Genomic DNA, 21,702 nt, shown 5'->3' with positions numbered 1-21,702 from the left:
TACTTGTAGCTGTTAGGAGACTTAAATTAGCCACAAGACAAACTATCAAAGTCTATGAACCTACACTAGTACCTTAGCAGGGGTTCTCTGTCCATCAGGAGCTCTTTGGGCATTCTCTATTTCATAGATGTGGCAATTCCCCTTCAGTTGATAGTACAGTACCGAGCAGCTGAAGTGGAAAAAAAATGGAAAAGTTTACTTTAGGAAAGGTGAAGAGATAATAAAAACCTAGGCAAGAATGTGGCAGTCAAGTGGCTGAGGATTTCCTTTCTTTCCCCTGTTCCATTATTTAGCAGCTATGGTGAAACAGAAGATTGTGTGCTAGTGGCAGCAAAAACACAAGCAAGCAAAAATAAATAAATTAGACATTCTAATTCACCCATCACTTATCTACAGAGCCTGATTGATAAAGAAAGATAAAAGGCCCTGTTTCTCTGAGTTCAAAACAACTGCTTTTAGGACAGCTCTCAGAAGACTGAACAAAATAAGACTATCTATAAAGCAGTCATAGACTCATAATGTAGATAAAAGCCTCATTTTCAAATTACAGCACAGTTTTTTGTTGGTACTGAAGAGCCCCAGACGTCCCTGTACACAAAGCAGTGGCTGCCAGCTGTGCACTCTGCAAGTTGGTCTTTGCTTCTCAGCACAAAAATCCCCTGTGTCAGCAGTCAGCTCTCAAAGATGCCAAAGAACATGGAGCAACTTCAATGCTCCATAAGCAAATGTAAAGGCAAAACAAAAAGGTAGAAAAGGATTATTAGATACGTGGTAGGCTTCAGCAACGTAACAGTATGCTTCAATTTTTCCTGTTCTTTCTTGATGAAAATTTATCACAGCGGATCAAAGCATTATAGAGTCATTTTGGTGAAACTGGCCTACAAATATACTGCATCTAAACATGAGATTTAAAAGAAAACACACCACTATTCTCTTGACAACTTACAAAGAGATAATACTTTCCAAAGGTTGCTTTTCATTATCAATGCTCTTCCAGCATCCAGACATGCCACTCAATGTAGCTCTGTTGCTTCCAACTTCCCTGGACTGCAGCCTTCAAGCAAAAGTGAATCAATAGAGAAATAAGCCTTCAGTAAACACACAAAGGGTTACCAGAACATACTAAGAAAATGCAACTTACCGTATTAGAAATAGTCTTTACGGTCTTGAATCAAACCAGAACCTATCAATACTATAAATGAGGTAACCTTACCAGATTACACAGTACAAGTTTCCTTTGTAACGGTCTGCAGAGGTAAAGCAGAGGCATTATCTTCAGCATTTACAAAAAGATAAGTGCCACTGGCCTATAGAATTATTCTACCCTGGCAGGAAAACTGCTTACAGTTCTCTGGCTTTAGAGTTTCATGGAGCAACATCTTCACTATCTGGACCATCTGCATCAGATTCATTTTGTGCAGCACATGGTAGCAGAGATTTAGTTTCGATGTTGCACCAATTTCTCCTGTTATTAGGAAAGAACAGTACTGAAGAAGAGCTGTCATGTTGGGTTCAGATTCTTGTGGTACCAACAAATTCATATTCATTCCACTAACAACACTTTGCATGCAAGTAATAAGACTTTCACCACAGAAGCACAATAGCAGACAGCCCAGAAGGGTGGTAGATAGAAATTTGCAGATCATTATTTTAAACCACCTTCGTAATTCAAAGCTACAATCAATTTAATTTCTTTCTGAATCAAGAAAACAGTGTATAACCAGGTACACATAGCAAAAACATGCTAGCCAAATTATACCTTCATACAAATAGCAATTACACAACATGACACTGATAGAGTTACCGGATCAGTTAATTCTGAAGGTGCTGAAGTACACAATGACTAGATAACTGAACATTAGAGGTGACGTTTTTATTTGAACGATGAGAATTAGGAGGGAGAGGAAGGGAAGGAGTTAAAAATAGTAAAATATGGTCATCGTGACGTAGTCATCCCTGCTCATGAACTATCAAACATAAGTTTTCTTTTTAAACTGAATTACCGATATATTTACAGAACAGTCTAAGAATATCAGTCAGTTCCCGTGGAAACATGGAGACTAACCAGACAAACAAACAATTCTTGAAATAAAAGTGAGTTTGAACCGACATGCAGTTTGCTTTCATCACTTGTATTTTATCAGGCATCCATATGCTGTGCAATATGTTCCGTTCAACACATCATTTGAAACCCACAGGTAACCAAGGAAGAAATAAGTTGTTACAGTGAGCATCTTTATGTAAAATTTCACACGTCACAAAACAATGCAATCGACATGGGTTTTACACTGAACACTGGGTGATATTTTGCACTGCGGTGACTTGGAAATATAATTCACTGCACAATACTAACAGAGTATTTACAGAAAACAATCATTAGTCTCTTATAAATAAGGTGACCAAATATCCCAGGCCTCCTGTTAAGACGTGCAATCCCTTTCAGGATGAGAACAGGTCGGTATTTTGCTCTAACAAGTCTTCTCTTTCCCTATCAGTTTTTCCAAGCAGAGAAGAAAGATCCCACACACAACCAAAAGTAGTCAAACAGCAAAATCCCCTGCAAGTTATCAAGTTTAAAATCTCAAGCTTAGCTCATTCTTTTAGTATTATGTCTCCTATCAAACTTGTGTCTATTGCTTTATTTTAGCAAGTTCCCACTTTCCCTGATGCAGTGCTGATCCCAACCTTACTGAGAGTACAGAGGACTCAGGAGAGCTGAACTTCAAAAAGGCAGAGTCTGAGCAGCAAGGAAAACAAAAGAACACAGCTGGCAGGCAAAAGAAAAAGGAGGCTGAAGTCCTCATGTTCTGAAGGGTTACGAGAAGATGAACATTTTGGTCGCCTTAGATACAAGTCTCGTTTGTAACTTGCATGCAGGAACTTTTGTTTTAATCTGGCAAAGTGTTGAATACCACAACCACGCACAGTTCTACTCAAACACCAGTCTGGTAAACAGTTTTATAAACAGCAATCATAAGCATGAAATAGCTTTCTGTCCCAGAAGTCAAAACCCAAGATGATCCTAGAATTGTTGGGTTTTTTCCTTCCCAGATGTGCATATTAATCTGTACAAGTCCAATCTCTTTGCAGACAGCAATAATCCTACAGGTATGACCAGCTCAAGCAGCGACCCTTTACAAGTTGCTTATGCGGTTGCCATTAAAGTTGACATTCACCAAAGGTTACCATACATGGTTCTGGGTACCACAATTATAGGCAAATCACTTTAATGGTGACCACTATATTACATATTACTCCAACTACACACACATCAGAAGGGATTATTACAGAGACAATACTTTACACTCTTATACCTGCAGCTCTCAGTTTGGTTTATTTTGTTGCTGTTTTCTACATGGAGGTGGCCTCCCATGACGCATTATGTGCTTTTCCAAACTATCCAGGATGGCAATAGCGATCCTCTGGACATGTGGATCAGTCTGGACGTTTTCCTTAATGTTGTACAAGTGCTGTAAGCCACCCTCCTCAATTAACATGCTGCAGTACCTGGCAGCTGTAATAAAAAAAAATAAGTACAAAATTATCTAGGGTAGAAATAACAGTTATTGTAAACAATGCTGAAATTCACTTTCATCTCCTAAGCCAGGCAGCACTTAGGACACTTCCTAAGTTTCTACTGAAGTGCATTTGTACTTTGATGGGTGACAACAGGACAACAGAGTTGTTTTGACAGGATGCAGACTGTCTCCGTTTTCATGTCTGTCTTAGCTAGCTGGAAAGTGCCTTGTAATATGCACGGTATTCTCTCTCCCTCACATGCTTTTTAAGTGCATATATATAAATTTTAATATAATAGGTTTTAAAAAGTCTGCATCAATTCCAGTGTTACTACACGGAGAGATCAGCTATACAAAGAGCCTCACTCATAACATAACATACAAGCTTCAGAGGTTGTTCCAAAAAGGTCAGAGTGACTGTAATGCAATCCACAGAGCACTATGCCAGATACACCCAGTTTCACTGTTTATCTCAGCAAAGCACCACCTGAGTTGTCTCAATCCTGACATTAAACATTCCTGCAGGGATCACATCTATTGCGGTGCTGCAGCTATTTTAGGTAACTTAGCTCACTGAGGTGGCTACAGCATCGTGAAACAGCAAAAGGAGGAAGAAAAACAACAAGAAAAATCAATGCTATTAAATCCAGACCACTTTTTATCCTCTTCTAAGGTGACAACAATACAATGCACCTTCTCCCCAAGAAATAAAGTATTTTAGTGGCAAGTGTCAAAAGCTTAATTTTTTTTCCTCCATATAACACTTCATATTTCAGAATTAAACAATTTTTGTCCCCAGAGCACATTATTACATTTGCTTCTGAGCATTTGGTTTCTCTGCAACTTTCTCTGGAAGCTTCTGGCACCAACTGCCATCAGAATTAAACTTCAGGACATATGCTCATGATATAAATATAGATACTTAATAAATACATAGAAAAAAAATAAGACTGCACTGTACTTAAGTTAGGGGAATGTTATCCAGTTATTTGCAGCCTCTGCATTCTGTAGTGCAGTTACTCACTGTCAAGACAAACCTCTATGGCATGCTGAAAGCTCAGAGGTTATGCAGCACAAAATAAACTCCAGAAAATGAATAGAACAAATAAGACCGTACTCTGAATTAACAGGGTGGAGGCACAAAGAGGGGTAGAAAGCTTGTTTTAATTAGTTTGTCTTAGTGAACAAACTGTTACCCAGAGTCTGACCACCACAACTTTGCCAGAAGATAATTTATTTAAGAAAAAAAAAATCATTAAGAAAGCCAGGAAGGTTTGTAAGCTCTTACACTTAGGTATGCTCAGGGGACTGACTTCCTACCTCAACACCTGTGCATTTCATTACATGCTCTCAAGGCATATTACAAAGAATATGCTGGCGTTCTCATTTTGCAGATGGAAAATACAGATTGAGAAAGTGCCTTTTGTGTAGCAGCATGTTATTGCAAAAGGTGACTAGGCACCAGAATTAACTGAAACTTCTGTTCTGATGGTAGGACAACTACCTGCTGTAATCCTTGCTCTCCTTTAATTTGAAAGGAGTTCATTGCCTTTTATTAATATTAACATCTCTGAACAAAAACACATGTGCAAACTGCAAATGTAGGTAGTTTAAACACACATTTTGAAATTAATATTGTGAATCACACAGTAAAATTCTGGTAAGTGAAAAGAATATAAAGAGCTGCTTCTTACTCCTTTCCTGCCTCATTTTGTGTAAACCTCAATGCAGTTTCTCCAAAGTACCAGGAATGAAAACCATAGAAATTCCCATTATTCCCACTCATGCTAGCGAATAGTATGCTAAGGAATAAAAACTATGGGTAATTTTTATCTTAATACATACGATTTTTGCTGCAGACATGCTGCATGGCCCACACTGCCCATAACTGGACGCCCGGTGTCATGAAACAGCCAAGTAGTGGAAAAAATGGATTGAAAGACCTGTTAGAAAAGGAGACAAGTGATCAGCTTATTTTGTTATTAGCTATCCCTTCAGAGATCATAACATTGCCTACTCATATTTACCAGCTGGTTTAACAGGGAAAGACTTCTGAGAAACTTGGAGTTTTAGAAGCAGTGACTGTCTTTTAACACTTAAGGCAGTAACTAGCAAAAATATATATTGTGGATATACAGTATATTTTTTCACATTGCATTTTGATGATTCTTACACCTTAAAAATAGAAGTAAACACTGGAAATAAAGATTAAGTGGACAGTAATTATCTAATTGTACTTTATATGACTAGCAATAGGACTAGAGGTCTAGGGGAGATTCAGTTTGGCCATTAGGAAATACTCCTCCAAGAAAATGGTCAGGCACTGGAATGGGCTGCCCAGGGAGGTGGGGGAATCACCGTCCCTGGAGGTGTTCAGGAAACATTTAGATGTGGTACTGAGGGACATGGTTTAGTGGGAAATATTGGTGATAGGTGGATGGTTGGACTAGATCATATTAGCGTCCATTTCCAACCTTAGTGATTCCATGATTCTGTGGCCTCAAGCCCCCTTATTTAGGGCAGACAGTGCTAACCTTGTGCTCACCAGTGTAACCTTACTGGTTAACCTTTGCATCCAAGTCTTTTAGACCCAATGGACCTGAACACCTGAAAGGCAGTCATAAAGACATTACATTTACTTTTTACAGGAGCTCCTACCCTTCTTCAATCACAAATGGAAAATCAACATGCAGTGTATTTTAAGTTGTGTAGTGTATTTTAAGTTGATAGGTGCTTATTTCGCTGGGCAAAACCACATCAGACTGGCAGCTTATTCTGCTTCAGGAACAAGTTTCAAATTTAATTCAGTTCTACTGTATTTTCCAAACTCCAAATCAAGGCAATAGTTACCTGTAAGCCACCATCTCACATTCTGGAGTTGGCCAATTCAATATGGCAGAATGCTGCAAAATACAAAACAAAGAATATTCAACCTTAAATACAAACATATGAAAATTGAAGAGCATGATAGAACGCATCATCATTTCAGTACCAGCTGTTCAAGAAGAGAAGTTCTCTGGCTGCGACTTAATGTCCAGGCCTGCTCTCCTCGAGATATTAAATGTGCAATAATCCCTGCTGCAAAATAGCTGACTTCCACCTCCACACTATGCAATAATTTACTGATGTGGTCTATAAAGTCCTTCCACATTAATTCAGAATGGAGTTCTTTAACTTCAGCTATGTTATTCTGGAGGGGAGAGAAAGAGGGAGAAAAAAAACGAAAACATTAAGAAAAATAATACGATTAAAGGGAGATGAACATATACATATGAACTACACTGTGCAAGTAAACACGTATAAACACCAAGATGATAATCATATATCAAATTCCGCTTCTGCTTTTGAAAACTTTTCCAGTTTAATACAGAAATTCACCTGAAAACATATGAAGACTTTATCATAAGTAAATCTAGCCTGTAGAATGTAGATTACAGTCATTTATAAGCTAGTTTTTATATCTTCAGAACACAGTCAATCTCATTAAATCTCACCAGCGTGCAGTTCTGAATTCCACTGATTTTCAATTGCTTTTTGCACTTAGATTTATCTGAAGCCTGACCCTGACAGGCTCTTCTTGTTTATTGTAACCATCGATTTCAATAAGATTAGTGTCTTTGGAAAACTGACAAAATAATCTGAAAAAATGAGTGATGAGCACTACAAAGATTAAAGTAGACTGTAAAAATACTCAACACTGCTTCAAATTAACATGGAAAAAAGATGGATTTTTAACAACACAGATTTCAGACATTTTTGTTCATCTCACCAGAAGTCCAAGAACCTTCTGTTGAATGGATGATTCTGATGGAAAAGACTGTGGAAAAAAGGAAGAAATTATATGTAACTGTTTACAGTGTTAATTATAAACCTATATGGACAATCCACAACACAGACTGCACCCCTCACCTCCAAAACTCTCATGAACAGTTCAAGACCTTGATTTTCAATGAAGTGCCGACAAGTTGTTGGTGATTCATCAGTGAGGTTCCAAAGTGCGCTCAGTGTGAACTTAAGGGTTGTATCTACAAGATTCTGGTTTGTTTTCTGTTTAACTATTTGTAGTAGTTGCTGGGAAAAAAAAAACAAACAAACCAAAACTAATTATGATTGCATATCTAAAAACCTATCCGTTCCTCTGCTTGTTTCTGCACAGACTCAGCTAGTACAGACTATTATTTATAAGCAGAATAAAGACCTAAATATTAAGGGTCAAACTCTACCTCCCAAAACATACTACTAAATGTTTTGTTCCCCCTTTTCAATATTGTTGCCTGCCAGAGGAATTCCTTTGTTTCCACCATAATTATATGCACAGTACCATTGCTGCTGGCCCAAAGCCATCCACAAGACTCTGGGAACCACATGAACATTGACAGCACTAACAATTTAATTCAAATATTCTCTTTTTAAAGCCTCTTTAGCCTTATACAATAAATTTGAAATCAATAATCTCTTGCTATTTTACTTTGTAGTAAGTTTTGTCAAGCTTTTCCCACTTAGGCTTCTTTTCACGTCTAGCAAATTCTCCAGGCTTTGTTGTTCAAAAGAACTTTCAAATGAATACAGGCTAATGCATTCTTAGAAACCTCTCTCCTTGTTTTTGTATCATATCTTTAGGAACTATGTTTGCATGAATAGCTTGAAAAGTTGGTATTTTTGACTTTCAAGAAAGCATCTGACATACCCTAACGATGAAGAGCTCCGCACCAAGCTGAGCAGTTTGCTCCGTTGAAAGCTGTAAATAAACAAAACTATAATCAGCATTTTTTAAAGGCTTCAGAAATACTATCTAATTGATTCTATCAAAGTTTAAACTTTGTACCTTTGCAGCAAGAATGGAAATTATGGCTACAGCCATCCTTTGCATGTTTTGATCTTCATGATTACACAGCCACTGCATAACAAGTTTGGCTGCTTCAAACCTGAAAGTTAACGATAAGTTTAGTTTTCACAAGTCTCATAAATCTTAATCAAAGGAAGATGCGCACAGAAGACCCTTCAGATAGAAAAGCATGGAAGGAGAAACAAACTTGAATAAGCTTATTTCAGTATTCAGCAACAGAAAAGCTTTCTGCAATGCTACAGTTTGTTTTAACTGACATAAAACTTGCCTGTTAAATGGAACATCCTGAAGTATTCTGTCACTGCACAGGGAAAGAAGACAATTCTTTTGCAGCTATAAGAAATCAAAAAGAAAGATTTCAGAGATGCACATATTTCAGAATACTTTCAAGCTGTGAATCCTTAAACATATTTCCAATGACTGTACTGAAAATGATTTCAACTCATAAAAAGAGAGAAAAAAACCTAAAAAATTGATATTTTCAATAGTCACACTTGTCCAGAATTCAGAATTACCTGTTGATGATTTGGGAAATGTTCCATGGCTTTCAGGAGCAAGTGAGTGACATCAGCCAGAAGTCTCACAGGCATTCCTGCTGCTAAATCTTGCTTGGTTAGGTTGAAGACGCATGCACTTGCTGCCAACTGCACTGGCAAATTCAGGGGATGATTTCTCATTCCAATAACCACAAGCTGAAATGCAAGAGTTTTGCCCATGTTACATACATATGCACTTGTGAACATACCCCACGAGCAATCCACTGCTGCTGCAGAACACAACAATGACTCAGCAGCACCCAGTATCTGCCTCCTTTTCCCTGAAGTGAAAAATCCATGTGGTGTGACTTGAATTCTCAGAGAGAATATTTCCCTCTGCTCTGAGATTCAAAGCTAGCAACTCCTATTTCTCCATCTCCTTTCGTGCTGTTTGCTGCAGCCACTCAAAGAAGATGAGATCTTCAAATAGAGCAAAAGACCTACATTTTTCACAGCTTTTTCCCCAAATATGTTTTTGGCTATGTATATTGATTATCATCTCTGTTAGGAAAATAGTCTTGTTTATCACTGATTGTTGAAATCTTTTGATAATGAAGCCAACAAGATCAAAGCCATTTGTTTGACTTGAAAGAAGATGGGGGAAGGCGGATGAAGCCTATTTCACTGATGTTTCTCTTTATGACCACAGCAGACATTAAACTGTCTCTGGTGTTCTAACAATGAAAAGCCGATTCCTAGAATGGATGTTAAGGAATGTTCCTAGGAACTGCCACTAGTTTGAGCCAAATACATAAATATGATTTGACCCAATACAGACTGGATCTGAGGACATAACTCTGCACCTGTAGAAACCTCTATTCAAAATTATATGAAAAAGTAACATAGATGCTACTACATTTGGACATTACCAAATTAGTCCAAACAAATTTTAGTTAATATAAGACGCTAACAGAGCATTCATCCACATCTCCACACTTCAAATTGTTGTTAATTTTAATTCATTACAGAATTTTAATCTTAAAAATCAAAATACAAGTGTAAAAGCTTAAAAGTTATTTTTACCATGGCTTTGAGAATGGCCTCCTTAAGATTACTTTAAGGAATGACACAAGACTTTTTCAACAAAATTATATTATTTTACCTTCAGAATTTCAGGCTTCGTTTTTTCCATTACGTGTGTCAAGCTGAATAAGTGAAAGAGTGCTTCCCTCACAAAGAAGGCCCGTTCACTGTAACGCTTCAGGGCTTCAGAAATCTGAGTTTCATTTGCTTCTCCTGATACCTGCGAACAGAGCAATAATCTTTAGTTCAAGACGTCATCGTTTACTTTAAGAATTATGTTCATAAAGTTGCAAAGCTGCAGTTTCAGAAACACTCATACTTCAGCCAAAGTCTTCAGTGAGCAAATGGTTCCGTTAGCTGCCCATCTTCATCTAGAACAACATGATCTACAAACACTGCTCATAAAGAATTCACTTTATGAGACAAAAACAGGCCTCAGTCATCTCTATAAGCACAGCCATATGAAACAGCTACTTAAAAGTAGCACTTTGAACCTAACAGAAACTGCTTAGGATGCATTAAAATGCTTAAAAGCAGTTCACATAACTATATGCTCTATGAAACTCCTCCAGTAAGCTGACAAATGTGGTATTTTGGCTGATATTTTCGGCTTGCGGTTCCAGCACTGCCAACAAAACAATATTTCTTTTTATGTCTACAGCAGGTTTCCTATAAACTCAATCTGTAGCAATAGCTTTCCAGCAGAGTATTAAAGAACTCAATCATACTGATCGCAAAAGGAATCATCCTCAAAACTGAGATACAAAAACCAAAATACACGTGAAAACTAACAATGAACTGATCTAGGCAAAGGGAGCATTGGAAGATAAGAGCTGTTAACTAATGCCAGCTTAATCTTTAATAGTCTTAAAACTATTAAATCAGCAACTAATTGCAATTTTTTTTCCACTTCCCAACCTTCTCTGCCTTCCATTTTACTACATTTTGCCTACTTCATATCTGCAGTCGCATTGTTATGGGTGGTTTGTTGCTGCAAACACCTTTCTAAACACTCTCAGGGAAGCAGGCAGAACTTGTTTTTACCTAATTTGTCTCACAAGGAAAAGCAAATATATATAGATGGCAGTGACACATTTCATGCATTCTGCATTGCAGTAAGCCAGTTTTTTCCAAACTTGCTATACCAGGAAGAAATCACAGCCCTGACAGAAATGATACCAGCTCAGACTTTACTTTGTTCTCTCTGCTGATTAAAACAGAGAAATCATGTTTACTGACATTTTCTACAGGCAACCAAACACTACAGGATGAACTTCCATGTGGCTTCATGGTTTCAACTACTATGTCTGTCTGTTGTTTAATCTTATAAGAATTTTCTATAATCTTATTTCACAGGACTGTTATAAAGCTAACGATGTTTTACTCATGCTGTCTCCACAAGAGTTGTGTTCTGTTTATTATTTAGCAGTGTCTAAACTGAGCAGCTGAATAGTTCAATACAGTCACCAATGAATGCCTGGTCAAAACCACCAACAAAAAAACCTGCCTTTGCATAGCACAGTCAATTGTATGAAGCACATATTCTAAACAGCAAGGATTATATTGAGTTCTATACCGAATGTGAGGTGCCATTCCCTGAAGCCACACATCAATCATATCAAAGGGGAACTTGCTTTCTCCAACACTGTTTCAACACTCATACATATTTAATAACTTGGTACTTGAGAGACTCAGCCATTACAAACTATCAGAAGTTCAAGGTGAAAACTATCATTAAACAACTGCCATAGCTACAGTGCCTGTAACAAAAGCATTCTGAATTCTTAAACTGAAGCGTAAAACTCTATTTGCACAGGAGATATTTGGCCACATTATGCAAAACCTTCCTCATTCCCTCCATAGTTTCCTTTCAGCACCTCCAAAGGACCTTTCAAGATGGGCAGAAGAATTACAGTGAGGAAATCACAAACTGTGATGGAACACAACAGTAGCTCAGTTATTAAATTTCATCCACTGTGTTAATCATTAACTGCTCAAAGCTGATGCAAACTGTATCTTGACTGCTAACACATTGCTGCCTTATGCTACATACTGTGCTGGAAGTAAAAGAATATTATGTCAGTAAATCACTTCAGACTAGATCAAGTTCAGCTCTCTTAGACCTAGTGTATTGAATCAGGACTTGAGGCTCACTGAAAAGGCACAGAAAAATAGATGTAAATATATATATGTGTTACATTTATATATATATATTTTTTTTACAATAATATTATTTACATCTAGCAGCTTCTATGCCAGAATTAAATAGGAATCTGAAGTAAGGAACAAAATTCACAGTTAAAAAGGGAACCTACATCCTCCTCCTCAAACACCCACATGCATTTGTTACAAATTATTAGATCCGTATCTGCTGAACATTTTCATTTTTCTGACAAATTCCCCCACTTAACCTTTAAGTTTCCTTCTCCCGTTAGGAATTCTGAGTAGCCGGCATCAGTAGCTAGCAATCCTACAAACTGCATGGTTGGCCGCTGCTGGATAAATGCTTCTACAGCCTTATCTGTGACATGCTTCCTTCCAGAAATGTCCAGAGACACGAGGTTAGGCAAGATATCTTTCTGTTCCAGTAAACGAAGTGCTATGTCTGATGTGAATTGTTTGTCATCTGAAATATCAAGGTGATTCAGATATTTTAGTTCTCTTATAACATCCAGAATCTGCGTCGTAGTCATTTTCAAGCATTTCAGGTGGTGCATGGTCAAAGACTTCAGGCGGTCTTTGCAGGTGAGAAGTGCTGTTATGTCAGTAACAGAGGTGTTTGATATATCCAGGCTTTCTAACCTAGGGAGAGAAGCGACATCTGCCAGGTCCTCATTGTAGAACAGAACATTGGTAATACTTAATGCACGAAGCCCAGACAGTTGACTGAAGCACCTCTCATAGGGGTCTTCCAAAGAAAGAGTCAGTGAGTTCAGCACGAGGCATTGAAGGTTTTGTTGGATCCATTTATTGCTGCCAAGCCCACTTATAATGTCTGTGATTGTTATATCTGCATTCACCCCAGTGGCATCAAGTTCTACTAGCTTGTGATGGCAGAACGCTTTCCTGAAGGCCACAGCGGAGATCTTTGCTTTCCGGATGCACGCTCGTTTCAGACGCATCTGATTGCCTCGGAAGATGCCCACAGTTCCATCATTCAGAAGCCCTGTTGGAAAACAGCATTAGTGTTTGGTTTGGTTTGTTGTTCCAAAACAACACTTCCATTTTGAGAACCCAAAGGGAAACAAGTAAGAAATGTTAGCAAAGAAATTCACTGCAGCATAGCACACCTTGGAGCACCGTGCTCCTGATCTCACAAGCTTTTGAAATTCTGCTTTGAAGACTATGAGTACACTTATGGATAATCTCGTGTTAAAGAATAGGACCGTGAAATTAAGATGCAGTACATTCACAACACATGTCTTGTTCAGAAGGTGGAACATACAGCAAAATAAGATGTGGGTATAATTTGAAAACACTCAGACTACAGCCTGATGTTTTTGGCTTTTCTCACTAGAACTGGATAGAAACAACTTGCATCTCATTTTAACTCAATTGAATACTGAAGCATTCAACTGAATTCATGAGCAGGATCAATACTCTGTATAAGCCAGTTAAGTTATTTCACAGAATAAGGTAGGAGTGTTGCTCAGAAACAAGCTACGTGTGAGAAAGGAACCTAAAAAGTGTTCCAAAGACAAGAAGCAGAAGGGTAAGTAAAGAGTGGGAAGGAGAGAAAGATAGCAGTGAAAAAAATGGAAATACAGCAGTCTTGCTTGAGATTATTATGCAGTCATCTTATAATCTTGCTACAAAACAGAAAGACTAATAGTCTTTTCCTGCAGCACACTGACAAAACACTAGCTGAAAAGAATAGTTTCATGAACAGGATTACCCAAAACATACTGGAAACACCAAGATACTTTGTGTCATCAATAGAGCCATTACTGTTTTATAAACAACCATATGAGATGGGTTTGGGTACACAAGCACACATATAAATGCAGTAGGAAGCGCCTTTCCTTCTAGTTTTGCTCTATAGAGCTGTAAATGTCAGTGTCCCTGTTTTGTATCTTCAAGGATACTGAAGACAGCAAAGAAACTGAAAACACAATATATTTGGATAAAAGCATAACTAATGCTACAGTTTGTCTAGATTTAAGTCCTGAGCTTCTAATTGCCTCTGCAACGAAGACAAATTCGTATTAAGATCTGCAGAGCTTTCTATACAACAAACAGTTCAGACGCTTCTGACCCGGTAGCTGAGGAATGTGTCTGTTGCAGGAAAAGGAAAAATATAATAGGAGGCAACTGCTATTCAGGAAATAAACATAGTGTAATAGCTTGGTTAAAATATAACTAAAATGTAACTACTTAGTCATTTTTGCTAACCTTTCAAATGAAGGATCAAGTTGAGCTCCCTGGCTGGCCTGCCTTAGCTAACCCTGTTTATCTGGTATCGTTTTTCATTGTTTTTTGCTTTCCTGCACTCTGACACAGTGTTTGTGATGTTTCTGTGGCTGGGGCTGCCCTCGTCACTGCTAGCACTGCTAGTACATGTCTGTTCTTTGAGTTGGATTTCATAAGACTACTCTAAACCATCACTTAACAGAAAGCAAAGCGTGTTGAAAATCAAGAGGTTTTTTTTTGCATTTGCATATTTCTGGGACAATCTCTTCTGTTATATCAGACTGGAAACAACTGGGGGAAACTAGAAAACTAATATTTGCAAAGCCAGCCAGCAAAATCTCCACCTTTTGGGGGAGGGGGGGGGTGGGAGGAGCTTTCACTCTGTTTACAACAATATTCTTGTGCCTGCCTCATCCCTAAGGGAAGTCTGAAGGAATGGGAATCCTGCCTCTTCTCTAGGGTAATCCATCCATTCACTGCTTTCATGCCACAAGGCTTTTACACAAGCTTAACACTTCCCTTTGTCATGCTTAAAGAAAGCAAACAAAACAGCATCTCTAGCATCTCTCCCATCTAATGCACTGACAGATGCAACAGGCCAGTACCTGACAGGTAAGAAAACAATGACACTGCAGCTAAAAGCAATGAGAAACCATTTTAATGAAGAAATCACAAGATTATTTCAGAGTTTAATTATATGGATACATGGTAAAGAAAACATAATTCGGTTAATCGGTCTGCAGAAAGTACTGAAATATTTAAGCACTATTGAAAGTTGAGTTAAATCTTTTTAGAAGTGATTGAAAGGTCCATTAAAGAACAATCACTTAAAAGAACATTTGATTATAATCCTAAACGTGAGACAAAGGCCTTCCTATTTAGAGCTCTCTATATGGCTGTGTGACATCCAGCTGAACTTATGGCACAGCCAAAATGCCAGAAATTCTCTGTTCAGAGACTAAGGGAAGCATTTGAAGTAGCTCCAACACGTTCTGCTACAAAACACACCAGAACTGCACTGTCACACCCCAATAAAGTGCTCCCACTGAGGACCCACAAAGAATTGCTTTTACCATGAAACGCCATCGTCTGCAGCAATCGATCAGCCACTTCCTGAGGAAACATCCCTGGCTCCTGCAAGCACAGCGTTCCATCTTGCCTTTCTGTACAGAACTTCTCTAGGTTAGCAGTGAGGAAATTCAAGCAGATGTCAAGTAGGGAGTAAGGAGAAGCTTCCTCCTGTCACATGCAAGACACAATGAAACAGAGGTGATTTAGTCAATTCATTTTCTCTGTGATTCATCCATTCCTCTACACGTTTGTTTTCAGGAAAATAATTATTTTTGCTAGCCCTGCTCACACTTGAAGAAGCCAATATTGGAGATGAGACACCCCTCAGAGCAGCACTAACCTGGTAAACCAGGTCACACAAGAAACGATGCCTCCCAGAACCCACCCGGTCTGTTTGCTGGTGTTCATAGAGAACATTCCTTATTTCCAATGAGAGAATTTGAATCTATGAAATCTGCTGGGAATTAGTCAAGATAGACTGAATAAATCTGACTGAAATAATCACTTCTTGAAATCTTCCATTCAAGTCAATGAGCACTCGAAGTTGACCATCAACTTACATTAGAAACAAAGATAAACCTTGTGCTGCAACCAGGTAACAATTCTTACAGCATTCCTGCTGATAAAAGCTACCAGCATCCTCCTTCTCATGCTCAGGACCTGGAAATCCTCCATAGCACCAGAGCACTGGGTAGAGGACCTTTCCTTCAGAGACTGAATTGCATATTGATATCTGAACATCTCTGAAGTTTCCCTTTTTCTATTCAGTGTTAAGAATAGCCTTCTGTTTTTGGTCTCACGGATTAATCAACATAGAGGCCGACTCACAGCGCTGTGAATCATCCCCAGGCTGCACAAAGGAGGGCTGGCTGACTGACTGGTACAGACTCCCCCGGAGAGTCTTGAAAATAACAGCATCAACTGTTGCCACATCTCATCTGTAGGGGTAGGGGGGAAAAGGCAGCTCGCTTCTTATACTGAAAGTTTACTGAAGATAGTTTCACCTTTCTTTTCCAGCTCTATTGCTTCATTAGCCATAATCTCCCCACCATTCAAGTACAGGAAGATACAAAAGTTACACAGAAGAAATACAAAGAAAATGACAACTAGATCTTCAGAAATAACGTGAACCTACATGAAGACTGGGAGGCACCACGTTATTAGATGGAACAACGCTTATCTTTAATGAATCACACACTGTCAACAAAGAGATACAGCAGTTCAACAGCTCCTGAAGGCTTAAGTACAGGTTAGGGAACAAGAAACTCCAAGTCATTCAAACACAAACTCCTTCTGCAGCATTTGACGTGTCACTTCCAACTCCTCTGACTCCATCTCACTCTGTGTGTATTCAGCTTCATTATTAAATATTATTGTTGAAGAAACAGGAGTTATTTTGTGATGCATTACCAGAAAACAGCAATTTGGGCTGCCTCCCACCCTAAGCTGACATGAAGAAGAGACAGAATCATTAAGGCCTTTTGTTTCTTACAATGTGCAAAAACACCTGAAATGCTTCCCAAGAGAAATTGAGCCAGTTATTTTTAAATATTAAGGGCAAAATATAAATATTAAGAGCAAAATATTTTCCTCACCCTGGAATTAATAGGCATACGGGGCTTAAGACAGCTGTCAATTCAAATGAAAATCGGAGTCCTTACTCAAAGGAGTACAAAAATTATTTTCAGTGCAGCAGAAGCCTCATCTCTCATTAGCTCTCGTGCTTCTAATTTGATCCTTAGCCATGACAAAAGCCAGAATCCGGGCTCTGTTCATCCCTTCTGGCACTGTTGCATAATTTGTGCCAGAAGAGCTAACACACTTTCATACATCAGCGAACAAACTCTGATGAGAATTTTTAGCCCTGCAGACAGGCTGGTAGCATATGACTCACAAAGCTATTTTTTCAAGCAGCACCTCTAGCTGGCCAACCTAATCCAGAGACATTGCTTCAATTTTTGTATGAAGCAGTGGCTTCGGAAGTCCATGCAGTACCTCTCCATGCAATAACAGGACCAAGTCCACAGGCAGGGCTCAGTCACACATGTGAACAGCAGAGCCATTTTTATTCACTTCTTTTCTAGCAGTTGAGTAGAATTTTGTGTCTTCTCCAGTTTGTTGCAGAAAGGCTGAACAAACTCAGCACAGGTACTGGAGGTAACTGACAGACAGAGGAAATGCTTTTCTCCATGTCTAATAAAGCCTCTTGACAAGCACCATAAAAGTGACTTCCTGCTACTGAAGTAGAATGGCTGGAATGCTACCTGTAAACCTCTCTCATGACCAGCAGCATTCCTTTTCTTAACTTCTCCTTTCTTTAGAGGACAGTGCCCACTTAAGAGCTCAGAATGAGGCTGCAGCTGTACCTGAACTCTTACTGGGTTAGATTTCAGTGCTTCCTTCCCCTAGTTATGCTTCTGCACATCACCTAGAGAACAAGCCTGGTACTTGTTGTGCAGTTCATTTCACTTTGGTTCTGGTGCTTTAATGCAACACTATAAACGTGTGGCACCCTCAGCTCAGGATTCATTTCATAAAGATCATTCAGCACCATTTCAGCAGAACTTTTATCATAACCCTAACATGCTGGGTGGGAGAACCCAAACAAAACCTGGTCCTCTGGAAAGGCATCACCATACAGACACCTGTTTATACAACAACAAGAAAAAAAGAGACAGGTTTATCCGATGTTTTCCACCAGTAACTGCAATCCAACTCTGCAGGAAAACTAAACCCCGCTGCTGTGTGAGCCTTTTTCTCTATAGGGATTGTGATCCTACCAGCCCCAGCCTGAAAGATCCAGTTCTTTCTAGTTTTGTGTCTTAGACTCATTAAAAAAAAATCAAATCCTTTTCTCCCCACCCCCAACTAGATTTTGATCAGTTCTTCCTCAATAAACCTGTATATAAAACCTTGGAAGACAGACACCAACTTCAGCTCCAAGAGAAGTATTTGTAGGATATACCCTCCAACTGCTACACTTAATTACTGACTCACTATAATGAGACTCAGGTGTGTGAGGTCTCTCTGCTCTGCCAAGCTCATCCCATCAGCTTTTCTTCCCTGAACACCCAAAGAAGGGATCCAGCATCAGGGACTTCTCAAACAGCAGCAATTATTTCTCTCAAGAAGTCAGCAGGGAAACAAAAGGTGGCACAGCCTCAGGCTTCAACCCTAAAAGAAACCTTAGTAAAACCATCAATAAATAACAGCAAGTCTCTGGTGTTCATCAGAACTGTTTTGAGCACTAACAGGGGAAGGGAGGGCAGTGAAAAATAAGCAGGTGGTTTAGGGATTTACGCTGTGAAAAAGGAGAATCACAGTTATCCTACCGAAATTAATGGCAATAAACAGAAGTAGACAATATATGAACCTCTCAAGGAAGTATTACACACCAAGATCACACTTAACACCTTCCCTAATTACTCTGGCACGTGTGGGAATGCACTGATTAGAGTCGGTAGCGATACAGTCAGCAGAAATCACAAGAGGCCCAAACTGTGCCACATGAAATCTATACAGTAAGGCCACGTACTTGAAAATTAATATAAAGAACTTCCAATATGGGTCCATCAATTAGAAACGAGTGGAGAGAGGAGCCCGAGTGGTTTGCTTAACCACAAGGAAATGATGTGGGGCAGCCAAGAGAGGCATCAGGAGGAGCATAGAGCAGATATAAGCAACTATTATGTCATTTCCAGGACGCTCATGGGACTACGTGCATTAAGAGATATCTGCAGCATCTCCATTTGAAGACAGCAGCTACTAGAATGTGCTGGGGGGAATAAAACAGCTATTAGGCTCCTACAGATCGCAATGGGGAGGAAATAAATGAATGCTGCTTATAAATAAGGCACAGCAAATAAATGCAGCTGAAGAAAGAAGCTATGGAGGCGATGCACAAGGCCAGCACAGTGCACAGAACCGCCATGAGCTGCAGTTGTGCCATTAAGTTGGATGTCAGCACCCAGCTCCGAGCAGAACCGCACAGCTCGGCCCCATCCTGCTGACAGCACAGCGGGTGCAAACGGCACCGACCTTAAAGCTCGGGAACTTCATCAGGAGCCTCAAACAAAGCCAGCCGCAGGGCTGGGCCGCACCGCACGGGATGCAGCAGGAGGCGGCGGTGCTGTGGTGCAGCGGGATGGTGCCGTGCCCTCGGCTCCGTGAAGGGAACAACAGAGCAACAACCACCCGCTCCCCGCAGCCCCCGAAGCGGCTCCCCGACCTCCTTTATAGAACCGGCAGGGCGGCAGTAGCCGCGTTACACAACACGGAGGGCAGCGGGGCCCTCAGCGGCGCAGCCCCGCGGCTCACGGCCGGCCGTGCGCTGACAGAGCGGGACGTGCAGCACCGCCATCGCGGCCCCCGCTCCCTGAGCGCCCAGCTGTCAGCCCGAGGACACGGACCGGCCCTTCCCTCCGCAGCACGGCAATCACTCACCATGGCGGCGCTGGGTGCCGAGCCCAGCCGGCCGGGTCCCGCAGCTTGTTGGCTGCCTCTTCTTTTCTATTTTTTTTTTTTCCTTCCTCCCTTTCCTCCCCCCACTCCCGACCTGGAAGTGAATGTTGGCAGCGCCGATCCCGCCTCCCTTAAAGGCGCCGCTCAGCAGCGAGCTGCTCCGGGCCGGTCGGGTTTGTCCTCCCGCTTCAGAGATGGAGGAGAGCTTTGCCAGCAGGTTTCGCACTGAGTTATTTCAGGCTGATACGCTCACAGCGATATAAACCCCTCCCGACACACGGGCGCTGTGAAGAGAATCCATTTGTTGCCTGTTGGCAGCACAAAGCGAGCAGCGATACAATGACTCCGCCCAGGTAACGCGAACGTGGACAGTTCGCAGTTCCATCCCGTGAGGAATTGTCTGTACAACGTTTGAGTGCAAAGCAGCGGAACGACAGCCCCAAATAACCCCGACACAGCGCAGCCCCAACGCAGCGATGTGACGGCCCGGCAGGGGGAGCCGCAGCCTGGCCGCCATTGGGGAGCGGGGAGGCGGAACCGGCCCCATCGCCGGGCGGTGACGGCCCATCACCGGGTGCCGCCCCGCAGCATGGCCGGGCTGATCGACTTCGCGGACGAGGAGGAGGTGAGGAGCTACCTGGAGAACCTGCACGTGGAGTACAGCTACCAGTGCTTCAAGGAGAAGGACCCCGAAGGTGAGCGGCTCTCCGGTGTCCCCCGGCCCAGCCCCCCCCCGCCCCGGCCTGTGCGCGGTTCTGACGGTGCCTTGCAGGCTGCCAGCGCCTGGCCGACTACCTGGACGCCGTCAAGAAGGACTTCGAGGCGGCCGCGCGGGTGCTGCGGGACAACTGCGATGTGTACGGGCACAGCGAGAGCTGCTACAGGCTCGGGGCCTACCAGGCCATCGGCAAAGGTGCGCCCGGCGCTGCGGCGCGGCCCTTTCCCCTTCCTAATTCCTCTGCCCCCTCCCACTCCTCTTTCTCGGGCTCCGTTCAGTCCCTCAGTTTCTTTATCCCAGCACCCTCATGTCTCGCCCCTTTTACTGCCCTAACGTTACTAACACGGCCTCTGAAGCCCTACGGTTTGATTGCAGAGCCCAAAGTGAGGGCTGCTCTTCTTCCCAGAGGCAGCAGCATGGAGCAGAAAGCTCCCATCCATTCAAAGCTGCCCTTGCAGTAACCTTGGTTTCTTGGTGAACAGGTGGACTCGCTGCAGACTTGAAAGCTGCCTACAAGTCTTTCCTGAAGTCGTGTGAGAAAGGTGGGAAGAAGTCGGTGAACGCCTGTCACAGCGTCGGGCTGCTGGCCCACGATGGGAGAGTCAACGATGATAAACCTGACCCGGTTGTTGCTAGAGACTATTACACAAAAGCCTGCGATGGCAACTTTGCTCCTAGCTGCTTCAACCTCAGTGTGATATACCTCCAAGGAGCAGCCGGGGTCCCTAAGGACATGAGCCGTGCTTTGAAGTACTCGCTGAAGGGGTGTGAGCTGGGTCACATATGGGCTTGTGCCAATGCCAGTCGAATGTACAAGCTGGGAGATGGTGTTGAGAAGAATGAGGGCAAGGCAGAGGATCTGAAAAACAGGGCAAAACAGTTGCATAAAGAACAGAAAGAAGCCTCGAGTTCTTTAACATTTGGAGAGTAAAACTGTCAGTCACAGTTTAGACAACAGCTTTCAGTGGCAAGTGAACTTGCTGTTTAAATCTCATGAACGTATAGTTTTCACTCAATAAATATCTTGTAAGTATTTGTATGTACAAATACACTTATATTATTGTGGATGCAATAAATGTGACCAGCTCTGTGCCTTTCTACATTTTTTAATGTGTTCTT

General features: G+C 41.1%; 2 protein-coding genes across 4 annotated transcripts; one reads left to right on the top strand and one right to left on the bottom strand.

Annotated features, from left to right (window-relative positions):
- Positions 1-1,667: 1,667 nt before the first annotated feature.
- Positions 1,668-19,959, bottom strand: LOC107317652 (protein zyg-11 homolog B). 3 transcript variants are annotated; one of them, XM_015870591.2, is made up of 15 exons: positions 19,848-19,930; positions 16,233-16,342; positions 15,407-15,572; positions 12,335-13,089; positions 10,003-10,143; positions 8,880-9,056; positions 8,633-8,697; positions 8,344-8,443; positions 8,206-8,256; positions 7,428-7,589; positions 7,288-7,335; positions 6,511-6,708; positions 6,369-6,421; positions 5,364-5,461; positions 1,668-3,514 (listed from the first exon to the last, which is right to left on the bottom strand). In XM_015870591.2, exons 2-15 carry the CDS (start codon positions 16,335-16,337, stop codon positions 3,324-3,326), a joined length of 2,310 nt encoding a protein of 769 aa, XP_015726077.1. In that variant the 5' UTR covers positions 16,338-16,342; positions 19,848-19,930; the 3' UTR covers positions 1,668-3,323. The 3 variants fall into 3 exon arrangements, with proteins under 3 accessions (XP_015726077.1, XP_015726079.1, XP_015726078.1); XM_015870593.2 differs by lacking the exon at positions 16,233-16,342 and having other exon boundaries at positions 19,848-19,959; XM_015870592.2 differs by lacking the exons at positions 16,233-16,342; positions 19,848-19,930 and adding an exon at positions 18,402-18,558.
- Positions 19,960-19,969: 10 nt separating this feature from the next.
- Positions 19,970-21,687, top strand: LOC107317657 (cytochrome c oxidase assembly factor 7). The gene is made up of 3 exons (XM_015870609.2): positions 19,970-20,560; positions 20,638-20,778; positions 21,066-21,687. The coding sequence occupies exons 1-3, from the start codon at positions 20,455-20,457 to the stop codon at positions 21,512-21,514; spliced, it is 696 nt and encodes a 231-aa protein (XP_015726095.1). The 5' UTR covers positions 19,970-20,454; the 3' UTR covers positions 21,515-21,687.
- Positions 21,688-21,702: the final 15 nt, after the last annotated feature.

This window comes from Coturnix japonica, chromosome 8, assembly GCF_001577835.2.
Source record: "Coturnix japonica isolate 7356 chromosome 8, Coturnix japonica 2.1, whole genome shotgun sequence".
Classification (NCBI taxonomy): domain Eukaryota; kingdom Metazoa; phylum Chordata; class Aves; order Galliformes; family Phasianidae; genus Coturnix; species Coturnix japonica.
This window is presented reverse-complemented; position numbering and strand designations above follow the sequence as displayed.